Raw genomic sequence first — 12,209 nt, 5'->3', positions numbered from 1 at the left:
GCACCACTAGAGTAAAGCTACAGGAGCTACACTACTGTTCCATGGTCAGTCCCGGGCGTGAGAGAGTAGGGAACAAGTCTACATGACCCCACTTCAAGGGACTGATAAAAGTGAATGGAACCATCAACAGTGACACTAAGGCACTTTGTGCCTCGATAAAACAAACGTCCCCTTACAATCCTAATGGAACTTAAATAGATAAATACAAACCAGATCAAAACGCATATCATTATCAATCCTAGCCTTGAAACAGGTTAGACTTTTTAGCACTGAACCTGTAGTGCTAAAAACTGTAGCAATTGTTCTTAATGTACCTGAAATTAGCCAGGTTAGGCTTTGGCAATCTTTTACAAATTTTCCATAGTTCTTGCAGCTTCTTGTCCTGGTCCTGTATGCTGTGGGGAAGAGAACTTTTAGATCAGCAAACAAAATTCCTTCGGCTACCAGCAATTGAAAAGCAGAGTCTATAGGCTTCCACCTATGTATTATCCTCTTGCCTCTGCATTCACTCATCTAATAACTGCTCTGAATCCCCTCATTAGCTCTGCTTGTAATATGTGCAAAGGGCATTGCCTATCTCACGGTGTGTAACTGAGAGCCTGAAGTAGTTTAATACTCAAATGTAACGTAAGCTGTTTTACTGAAGTATATTTTAATGCTTTTAAAAAAAACCTCAGGACACTAATGCACAAAAGTTTGAAGATTAATTCAGCACACAAATATTTACTAGCTGGAGTTGAAAGACAATTGGAACAATTGTGTAAACTTATGAACTTTTCCATAAATTCATTTTTCCTCATTTAGTAGCATAAGTCAGCACACACATTTCTTTGCATATCTAGATTTTAAGTGCTCCTACTTTGCAGCTTGTGTCCATTCTTCATACAGACTGTAGGTCATTAAAGGTTCAGGCAACTCTCGTAAATAAGACTTCAGGGCACCTGGAAGTAGGGAGACATTCTTAGCCAGTAGATCACACAGACTCGTTTCAGATTTTGTTTGAAACAATCTTGGCTTCAATCCTTGCACCTCAGTGAAGCCCCACTGAAGTCAGCACAGGATCAGGCCTCAGACTGACCACACTTCAGACTTTTCCCTTAATAGATTTGTACAGCACTTAACGGAATGGGGCCTGCCACTGGACACTACAGGGATCATTTGCTAATCTAGCCGACAAGAGTACACACTATAAAGCCTCAAGATGGTGCTACCAGGTAAGAGTTAGTTACAACTGCACATGCCTTAGTATCTCTTGATCATTTTAATAGTCCTGTCATGAGAAATATGACACTCATATGAACATCACCACCTGAATTTTGAACACTGCTCTGGCCTTACAGAAATAAACATGCAAAACTTTCAAGGCACGCGCACCCATCGCTTGATCTCTAAGGCTATGCAGTTAGGGTGGAAGGTTCATTTTATTTTCATTTACAAATCATATCTAATATCTTAAAATACTGTAATGTGTCTGCCAGGTTAAACATGAAAAAGTTAAACCTTCACTGCATGAAGTAATTTATGAAGGGTCTGATTCAGAATACTGAAAATACCTGCAACAGCATGGGGGTCTGAATAAAATTCATCGAGCTGGGAAGTAGAACAGTCCAATGCAGCTTTCAGCTTCTTTAATTTGGAGGCTCCAGCAGCAATTCGGAATAAGCCCTACATGATGAGAATTAAAGTGTCAAATTCACTTGAACAACAGCTGGTCTCATCTTTCATACTTGCAGTACTATGACCCAGGCTCCATTTTCACAGCAGTGACAAGTTCTATACTTTTTTTTTTTTTTTAAACTGTGCCCTGACTGAGTCAGCTCTTGTTGCACTAAAAAGAGGAGACTTACCTGTAACTGGAGGCTCTTCGAGCTGTGGGGTCCCTATTGGTATTCCAATCATACGTGCACCTGCGTGCCAGGTGTTGGAGCTGGGAGGTTTTCATAGCAGTGTCTGTTGATACACATGTGCATCTCCTCGTGCTCCCAGCCGAGCTGGTCAACAGCTCTCCAGTGACCCCCTTACCGCTAAGTATGCCAGTCTGCAGCAGATGGGAGGGAGGGCGAGTACTGGAATACCAATAGGGATCTCACATCTTGAAGAGCCTCCAGTTACAGATAAGTAACCTCGTCTTCAAGTGGTGGTCCCTATATATATTCCAATCGTAAGCAGTGAGCAGTAATCAGCGTGGAGGTGGGTGCAAGGATGCAGAAGAAAATGCAGTCTAATACAGCGCGGCCCACAGCCACTGCTTGGGGGATAGCATAGTAGGAGGTGAAGGTGTGACTGGATTGCCATGTTGCTGCTCAACCGATGTCCTTCCAGGAACATCTGCTAGGTATGCCAACGTGGTAGGTTGCGCTCGCATAGAACGTGCTATAATTGTATCCGATGGTTGTACGTCAAAGCACGTAGCACATCCAGATGCACCCAGAGATCCATTTTGAGATCCGCTGGCAAGAGTGCTTGGCCTTTGGATTGGTCTGCAATTGCTACAGCTAGCTTTGGGGATGCCCGAAAGACACGGGTCCTCTGGAGGTAGGTGGCTAAGGCACTGTGGACAACAAGGGAGTGAAGGGTTTGTCTGCCTTGGAGGCATACACAGCCTATCAAACTTGACTGGGAGCACAAGGAGATGCATGGTACGTGTGCAGGTCAATGGACACTGCTATGAAACCTTCCGGCTCCAGTGTGTGGGCACCCATGACAGAAATACAAACGGGCCATCACTCGAAGAAGAACTAAGGGATAACCATGCTTTAATTTCTTCTCTTTCCTATTTCTCTGCTGTTTTACATTTAAGTTACATTGCATCTGATTCTTGGATGTAATTGAAAAATGTAATCTTGGAAGGCCTATATCATACCACTGGACAAAATGCCATAAGCGATTATACACCTTAGCGTGCAGACTGATAGGTATAGCTGCTCTTCCCCCACCTAATAGTTTTACTGGGCTCTACTGTGTCCATTTTTTTTTCTTTTGAGTTGAGACTTTTACATGCGTAAAAGGCCACTGCGCACTAAAGTAGAAGTTCCTACCTCCTCTTTCATTCCCGTTTCCAAGAGCATCATTACACAGGCTTCAATTGGGAGTGCAATTTCACGACCACTGCGTTTGAGATGCTCTTCCAATGGCGTTCCAAAGGCTGGCTTTTCTGTCCATTTGTCTAGTTAAAGAGCAGAAAAACACTGAGCAAGATATCCAATAAAATGGAATTATGCCCCAGAGAAGTTTAGAGAAGAGTCTCCAGTATGGTAATAGGAATTTTAAAAAAATACTGCAAGTTTGAGCCTTGATTTGTAAAGCCCCTTAAATTTACAAGTAAAAAGAAAAATGATGAGCCCGCAGGTGTTACCAAGACTGTAAAAAACAATGATCCATCTCTCTTGGATAGTGTATCAAATAATTATTCCTTTGTATAAGTGGAAGACAGTATGTCCCCACCACGCATTAGTGGGAACATTCAGAATGAACTTCTTAATTTAAAACCACATGATTCTCGGAGACCCCAAAGTGTAGATTTGCAATCCTCTTGTAGATAAAGAATTTTGCTCAGATTAAATTCGAATTGGTTGGTCTGAGCTGTTTGTAGTATGGTTTTACCTGCAGCTGACATTGTGTGTTAACAGCTAAGCCAAACACAAAGCCTACTACTGCGGTAAAAAGACAGTTATTTAGACACACATAATTAGTAGCCCCATGTCTCCATTAGAACCACCATATTAAAGGATCTGTCATTGTTCTAATATCAATCCTACCCTCCCTTTTCCAAAAAAGGCATTCAAGCTCACTTTAAAATTTTCCTCATGGCTGCAAGCCTTGGGTTGTTTTTTTGTTTTTATTAAAGTTTGACACAAAATGTTTTCCCCATAAGAGACCAACTTGCCTTGCGCCCTATAACAAATTATTTCTCTTTTTAGCCACACTTCTCTGCTGTTGTCATGGAAAAAATGCATATAAAGCATTGACAGGCTGTCAGTCTCTATCATGCATTATTTCTTTCAGAAAGAAAAAATGAAAGAGCTGAGTATACCAGGTTTGAAAGATTCTAGTGCAGATACACTGTGGTCTCTTCGAAGAATTTAGTTTCCATAACGCATATATGCAATACAAAAAGCTGTACCACCACCACCTGGCATTTTATTTAGCCCTTTTCATCCACCAATCGCAAAGGCTTTACAAAAGGGAAGCAAGCCATCATTATCCCAATTTTTACAAACAGTGGCAAGACTGAGGTGCAGAGAGCTTACGTGTCATTCAGAGTCACAATAACTTAGAGCAGGGGCGGGAAAAGAATCCAAGTCTGCTCCAGGCATCCTTTTGAAGCAATACAAACTGCTATATAATATGGAGATATACTTATCTCACAGAATTGGAAGGGACCTTGAAAGGTCATCGAGTCCAGACCCCTGACTTCACAGCAGGCCCAAGTACCATCCCTTATTTTTGCCCCAGATCCCTAAATGGCCCCCCTCAAGGACTGAACTTACAACCCTGGGTTTAGCAGGCCAATGCTCAAGCCACTGAGCTATCCCTCCCCCCTAAAAAGGAAGGAGATTCCACCACCTCCCTAGGTAACACATTCCAGTGCTTCAACCACGCTCCTAAATTTTTATTTTTGCGCCAGATCCCTAAATGGCCCCCTCAAGGATTGAACTCACAACCCTGGGTTTAGCAGGCCATATAATACTTAGCACTTATGCAGGACTTAGTCTTTCAAGTGTTGAACAAACTGGTTAATGAATATGCAAGGAAGCAAGCCAGTGCAGTCAGATCTAGTTCCCTTAAATACAGAACAGACCTCAATTGTCCACAGCGTTCCATCATCGCACCACATAAAGATACTTATTAGTTTGCACTAGCCTGTTAAACAGCGTCTTCCATTAGGTCTATCAAATGCAGATTGTGTCTCTCACTTCCAGCAAAATCATATATCAAAGTTTCCTTGCTTTAGAAAACTTAGTCTCAGCACATTCGATACCGATCATGATATAGTGGTGTCTCAGACTTCGCTCAAGCTAAACCCTTTGGCACTAGTGACTTCAATGACAACAGTGGGCACCACGCTGGTAAGGGTGATATTTAGGACAACGTTAGAGTAATCCTAAACTCGAGTTGACTAATGCATAGCCTGATAGAACAAATGTAGCTGCCTCATTTAGATGTAGGCTAGCTCTACAGTCTCTGACACTTAGAATTAGCCACAGGGTTCAGAGGCCAGGATGTAGTTGCAATATAATATGCACAGAGAAGGGGGGAGGGGCGTTTTCCAGGGAAAAAAACATCCCCCACAAAGTTTAGACTCAGACTTAAGGCCAGAAGGGACCATCATGATCATCTAGTCTAACCTCTCGCACATTGCAGGCCAGAAAACCATATCCACACCCTCCTGTAGCAGGGCTGCAACCTCTGGATGAGTTACTGAAGTCCTCAAAACTGGATTTAAAGACACAGTTACAGAGAATTCACCATTTACTTTAGTTCAAACCAGCAAGTGCCCCTGTCCCATGCTGAAAAGGCAGGGAAAAACATTTAGGGAGGGGTCTGAATCCCACAATACTAGTAGAGAAATCAGGATCCTAGCTTCTCTCTTGGAAAGTTCTCTTTGGCGCACAGGTGCCAGGAAGGGGTTAATGAAAAGTCACACTATGTCCAGGTAAGATAGGGAACACCCCCCAGTGCAAACTAAAAACAAAAAAGTCTTCCCCTTTCTCTCTCAGGTTTCAGACAGACCCTTAATGTTATGTTAGTGTGTTAATACAGGACTGGAGGAGCTCCAGAGAGCACAGCGGCAAAAGATGGAAGTATGTTGGGGAACGCAACGTGGTTAAAAAAAGAGGACGTCCTTATTAGAAAGGGTCTGCATGCAAAAGAGTCAAGATAAAGAAGGAGAATATAGGGCAGAGGTGGCAGAGGCAAGGAGAAGCGTCAGCCAGAGCACAAGTTACTTTACCTTGATGGGCTTGAATTTCAGGGAGGGCCTTTTCTAAGACTGCTAATGCTTTTCTATGGTAATCTGCTTGTGCTTCTAATAACTGAGAACAGAACCCATATTTTAAAAAAACAAAACAAAAATATTGTTAGCTTCTGATGAACACATACAAACACTAGAAGGTTTAACACATGAAATGAAATGTGACTTTTTTTTGCATATAACAAACACCATAACTGAATATAAACAAACAAGAGAACACGCACCGTGACAAAGTATCTGGCATATTCCCCTTCTTTGGACACAAAGTTATACATATCTGCAGCAAGCTGATCCTTTGAGGAAAGAAAAGCATACCTTGTAATTTTTTTAAGGGGGCGGGGGGGAGAGAGGAGAGAGAAGAGAAATCTTCAAGTACAAAAAAGGCTGTTATAAAGGGATGGTGATAAACTGTTCTCTTTAACCACTGAGGACAGGACAAGAAGTTAAGGGCTTAAATTGCAGCAAGGGAGATTTAGGTTAGTCATTAGGAAAAACTTCCTAACTCTAAGGGTAGTTAAGCACTGGAACAAATTACCTAGGGAAGTTGTGGAATCTCTGTCATTGGATGTTTTTAAGAACAGGTTACACAAATACTTGCCAGGGACAGTCTAGATAAGACATAATCCTGCCTCAGTGCAGAGGTTTGCATTAGATGACCTATCAAGATCCCTCCCAGTTCTACATATCTATGATTTATATTACATAATTTTCCCCCACTAAGCCCAAAATGCTGAATCTCAAGAAGATCTGAAATTTAGCAAGCCACTTGCCCATGGCACACTGATCAGGTGGCAGGCTATCAAGTGGACTAATGGGATAAACAGTACTGGCAGTTGCAGCCCAATGGTTCAGCATCACCAGTGATGTGCTTTACCTGTGGGAGGGCCAACAGAGAAAAGGCTGTTTTAGGAACGCCGTTCCAAAAATCCACACTTCCACCCAGCTACTCAGGGCAAAACAAAGGTCTGCACTATTAAACTGGATTACTATCAAGGTACATCATTTAGGTAACAACAATACTTGCTTCAAGGGATGATGCTGTCAGTAAATAGAGCTGTTCATATGGCACCTTGGTTTTTTCTTCCAAGCATTTTTGGATTTTACTTAACTTTCTGTTTTTATTTACTACAGCAAGTCAAGTTGCCCACTAAATATAACAATGATTTGTGCTTGGATATTATAGTAGTACATGGCAGAAATACCTATGAATTTCGTTATAAACTCATTACTTCCCAAAGACTTTCCTGCCCAAATTCCACAGTAGTGAGATGCAAACTTCTTGATTACTTTTTAACTGAGTAACAAAACCAAAGACAGGCAAAGAAGGGAGTAATAAAGCCCAAAGAAGAATCTCCAGCATGGAGTTTGGACAGCTGAGGGATTGTGTATGAGGAAACTGGGAGCATAATCTCCAGGTCATTGTCTTGAAATCCATCCTTCTAGTTAGCACCTAATGGCTCTTTGTTGGTTTAGAGTATCCAAACATCTCAGTCCAGGCCTAACAGACAGATGTTCACAATTGTCTCCCTTGTGCGTTGCATCAGAGACCAAGAAACGAATGAACCAGAGAGACCAAATTCACTTCATGGAGAGAACAGTGCAAGGTTTGGCACATTTTTACTTGTGGGATGGACAACACAATGTTTGACCTTCTGGAGAGCAGTAAGATAGCCCAGGAAAAAGGAACAAACAGCTAATTGAGAAATGTGAATCCATCTCTGCATTGCTTATTAGCCCCAACAACCCTTATTAACTGCATATTGTTTTATAACAACACTTAACACATTAAAGTTCGTGAAGATGGCAGCAATTACAACTGGTACCACAATGAGGTGTACAAAGTCATCCCTTAGTGGCAGATATATCCTAGGAGAGGATTCATAGAGCCAGCCTTACCTTGCATTGTTCTACTTTATTTCCAGCCTCATCCATCTCTTCCTTAAGGGAATCTATTTTTGATGGATGCATTTGAAAATTAGTTCCTGAAGTCTTGCAGGCTTGGCTATACCTGTGTAAGAGAAACTAGTTATTCAGTGGAGATTATAGTTAGCGTTTAATATACTACTTACAAAGTCAATGTCTTTAAGGTCCCCTCTTCTTAACTGCTTGCCTCTGGTGAGCAGACAACTATTCACTACTCCAGAAGATAGTTTCAAAACCAGGTCCCAGTACAATTTAACCCCCCTTTCTGGGCCAATAGTGTGAAACATGTCTACTGTCTTGTAGAGGAGACACAGGGTGGCCAAGCGACTCTAATGTGCCACTATATCCTAGCAGGGATCCTGCAGGCACTCATCTCCAAGGTGGATGTGGAGTCTGCAGAGACTACCAGCCCTAGCAAACACCCCAGGCAGCTCAGATAAAAATGAGCATGACTTAATATTAGCAGGCCACATTGCCTTAATAAAGACGGCGTTTATCCATGATGACAGGTTCAGTAAGCCAGGATGTAGAGAGGTCTGAATTGTAAATTTGGGCAGTGTCTCATGAGAGGGTTCAACTGACAATGGTATAAAAGCACTCCAATATGGTGACAATTAAAATCCTATGGCCAACACAATGACAATGCCTCGCCCTTAGCCTGGTGTTCACAAGCAGATGGTGGGAAGTACACAACACTGAAAGGATTTTTAAAAAGTTCTCGTAGCACCCTGATTAAATAAAAACTAAAACAGTATAATCCCCACTGCGCAAAGGAACCCTTCTCAACACTGTGGTGCATAAGGTTTTGACAGATGCTGAACTCTGTCTCTTTAAATTATTGAGCTAAGTGGAATAGACTAAAGATGCACTCTTGTATTCACTTCAACGTGAACAGTTTTCCTACCTAAATTGGTGGCAGACAATATGAGAAATCTAAATTTGATCCATATTCAGATCAGAAAGCCATGTGTTCTTTTTTGTACCATTTAAGGTCTTAAACTTAACTGATGTTTTTCCCCCCGTAAATGTTAACATGCACATTTCAGCACGGCAGAAGCAAATACCAAAGGAAGGTTAGGCATGGAGGAGATATTACTAAGAAATCAGTTTGTACTATGCAAACTGTATGGTATTTGAAATCACTTCTCACCTAGCTCTTGCAGAATCCCAGTCCAAAACCAACTTTGCAAGCTGTTTCCTCTGCTTCTGAATATTGGGGATTTCTGCCTGAAACCACAGACATCTAATGTTTACATTTACTTCAGAATTGTGTCATGTAGCTAAGTGTAACTGAAATCTGTAAAACTTAACACACAAGCCTGCATTAAAATACAAATAAAATAGTCACTTGCTTTTTGAACCGAAGTAAAGTTTGCCGCATGCACAGTTATGATTTCACTCAGAAAATATACTGCCTCAAGTCTTTCCTGGAGCGTGAAGTGACTTACCTCTGTTAGTTGGCTTAGTGGGTCTAAAATTTCTTTTTCAATCTGTACCTCATGGTGAGAGAGCTCCGCTGCCAGTTTATTCTCTGCATCACCACAAGTGTCAAGCATCTTCCTGTTAAAAGGAAAGGACAGGGAAGCAGCATTGTGTCGTTTACTCAAGTTATTACACACCAACAGCTTAAAAAAAAAGATGCAGAATCGATGATTTGCTGGCAAACTGGGAGGGCATATCTAATGGGATCCCACAGGGGTCAATCTTGAATAGCACCGGACCCAATATTTTCCTTAATGACTTGGATAACGGAGTGGAGAATAAGCTTATAAAATCTGCAGATGACACCAAGCTGGGAGGGGTTGCAAGCACTTTGGAGGACAGGATTAGAATTCAAAATGATCTTGACAAATTGGAGAATGGGTCTGAATCCAACAAGATGAAACGCGGTAAGGACAAGTGCAAAGTTCTTTGCTTAGGAAAGAAAACAATCAAATGACAACTACAAAATGGGGAATAATTGCTTAGATGGTCATACAGCTGAAGAGGATCTGGGGGTTATAGAGGATCACAAATTGAATATGAATCATGTGAGGGCAGTTGCAAGAAAGGCTATTATTCTGGGATATATTAACAGGAGTGTTGTAAGACATGGGAGGTAAATGTCTCACTTTACTCCGCACTGGTGAGGCCTCAGCTGGAATACTGTACCCACTTCTGGGCACCACACTTTAGGAAATATGTGGACAAATTGGAGAGAGTTCAGAGTAGAGCAACAAAAATGCTAAAAGGTTTATAACACCTGACCTCTGAGGAAAGGGTAATAACCGGGCATTCTTAAGGCCAGAGAAAAGACAACTGGGATAATAGACTTCAAATATATTAAGGGCTGTTATGAAGAGGAGGGTGATCAATTGTTCTCCATGTCCACTGAAGGTAGGACAGGTAGTAACAGGCTTAATCTGCAGCAATGGAAACTTAGGTTAGATATTAGGAAAAACCTTTCTAAACCAGAAAGGTGGTTAAGCTCTTGAATAGGCTTCAAAGGAGCATGAGGAACCTCCATTGGAGGTTTTTAAAAACAAGTTTAACAAACACCCGCTGGGGATGGTCTAGGTTTATTTGGTCCTGCCACAGCGCAGGGGGCTGGGCTAGATGACCTCCTTAGGTCCCTTCTAGCCCTAAATTTCTATGATCCTATAGAAAAAAAACCCTGCAAATGTGCATTTGTCCAGAATAAAATGTCAACTTTAGGGCTAAATACTATCAGCACTGTCCTGCAGATTGCCTAAATTGCAGCACTTATCAACTGGATTAGCTGCTGTTACTTTAAATTAACTAAAGGTACAACCATTTTAATAGACTCATTTTACAGAAGTTATTGCATGCAGAACTAAACAACGAGGAACCATAGCTCCACAAAAACCCAGACTTACCCCAACAGAGTGTCATCGCTTAGCTGGACAGATCCTTCTTGCATATTTTGAGCAAAAGCTGTTAGAGGAAGCTTCTTCTGTAGAAGAGATGAGACTTCGTATTTAGTTTCTCTCCCTTAAGATATACTCTTTGCAGGCAAACAGGGACCACATGATTAATTTCTTTTAGTTAATCGCGTGAGTTAACTGAGATTAATTGACAGCCCTACTGTATCCAGATCACAACTTTTGCCTGAGGTCTACACCGAGGTTTGAAAATCTGGTGGGAGGATACAAATAACATATCCTAAGTCAAATACATACCCAGACCCAGGGGACAGAGCAAGTGCTCTGACAGGATTATAGCACCCTGCATGCAGTGTGACTTCTGAAGTTGGACTGTGAACTATACCAAAGCATTCCAATCAGTAGGAAATGTCAACATGTGGGATGATTCTGGAGAGTTTTGTTCTGGTAGCTGACTTATGACATAACAGCTTATCCGTACATAGAAGGCCTTTACAAACCAGACTCAGAGCACAATCTGAAGCGCTCAGTACTTACATGTCTTTTATCAGCATCTGTGCCATACTGGCCCTGAAAACATGCTATTAGCCGCTTCTGTGAAATATGGCAAACAGATCTCACTGTGTCCAGACGCCTCTCAATCTAGCCATGGAAAAGAAAAAAACAAAACCCAGAAGTTATTTTCTTGGCCTCAGCACATCATCTTCCTCCTATGTCACATTTAGTTCATGTTTGCATGTTTCTCAAGTTCTGCAGCTTACAAAAAATTCAGTTTAACAGTAAGAGCCTGACAGCAAGTTTATTTTGAAAGAGACTTAAATGATTTCCATTAATGGTGGCATAAACTTTCCCTGATTTTGCTGTGACTTGCAGAATCCAAGAGACTCGGGAATGGAATGGAAAGAAGAGACAATATTGTTTCCCCATATAGCAGCCAGAAGGGGTTCCCACTTTGACACCTACTATTTGGAGTTTGATATGAAAGGCACGTTCACAAGCATTATTTAGGGATAATATCCTGGTAAGAATTCAGTAGTCCTTTCCTCTCCCTACAGCTGTGTTGGGTGGGATGGAAGATAACCAGGTGGCTGCCATCTAAGTGTGGCCTTTGACCAGTGTCCCCCAGTCCTCATCATTGGTCTTAACCAGAGAGCAAACCTGCTTGCCAATCAAGTATGAAGGAAAATTCTAAGCTCTATGCAATAGTAGATGGAGGACAAGGTGATGTAGGCATGGATGGGTGGAAAAGATGATGAGACAGAGAGAAGTACTGAGGGTTTTTTGTGATGAAGAAAAAATACTGGTATGTTTTTCAAGATCATGCCCCTAAGTTAAGTTTAGTGCACTTGAACCCTTGTCCTCGCTAGTTAAAATATTAAAATCTCTTTGTATATTTTAAGATTATTTTGCTTCAAGAATCATTGAAAGCC

The 12,209-nt window shown here is 41.5% G+C and overlaps 2 protein-coding genes across 6 annotated transcripts in view; one reads left to right on the top strand and one right to left on the bottom strand.

Annotated features, from left to right (window-relative positions):
• Positions 1-12,209, bottom strand: part of ARHGAP17 (Rho GTPase activating protein 17) — a 65,819-nt gene that overhangs the window by 14,840 nt on the left and 38,770 nt on the right. For all 5 annotated transcript variants that reach the window (XR_013347405.1, XM_077829245.1, XM_077829243.1 and 2 more), the window contains exons 3-13: positions 11,317-11,421; positions 10,774-10,850; positions 9,346-9,457; positions 9,048-9,124; positions 7,871-7,982; positions 6,199-6,267; positions 5,954-6,035; positions 3,039-3,166; positions 1,554-1,665; positions 860-941; positions 315-395 (exon numbers count right to left, since the gene is read on the bottom strand). Coding sequence is in view for 4 of the 5 variants with exons in the window: in XM_077829245.1 (XP_077685371.1) it covers positions 315-395; positions 860-941; positions 1,554-1,665; positions 3,039-3,166; positions 5,954-6,035; positions 6,199-6,267; positions 7,871-7,982; positions 9,048-9,124; positions 9,346-9,457; positions 10,774-10,850; positions 11,317-11,421 (1,037 nt within the window). In the remaining variant the exon portion in view is untranslated. The remainder of the gene's footprint in view (positions 1-314; positions 396-859; positions 942-1,553; positions 1,666-3,038; positions 3,167-5,953; positions 6,036-6,198; positions 6,268-7,870; positions 7,983-9,047; positions 9,125-9,345; positions 9,458-10,773; positions 10,851-11,316; positions 11,422-12,209) is intronic.
• The window catches only part of TEX47 (testis expressed 47), a 51,406-nt gene that overhangs the window by 28,803 nt on the left and 10,394 nt on the right, over positions 1-12,209 (top strand). The gene's annotated exons all lie outside the window — the stretch shown is intronic.

This window comes from Eretmochelys imbricata, chromosome 10 (genome assembly GCF_965152235.1).
Source record: "Eretmochelys imbricata isolate rEreImb1 chromosome 10, rEreImb1.hap1, whole genome shotgun sequence".
Taxonomy (NCBI): Eukaryota; Metazoa; Chordata; order Testudines; family Cheloniidae; genus Eretmochelys; species Eretmochelys imbricata.
Note: the sequence above shows the minus strand (reverse complement) of the source record. Positions and strands in the feature narration are given on the sequence as shown.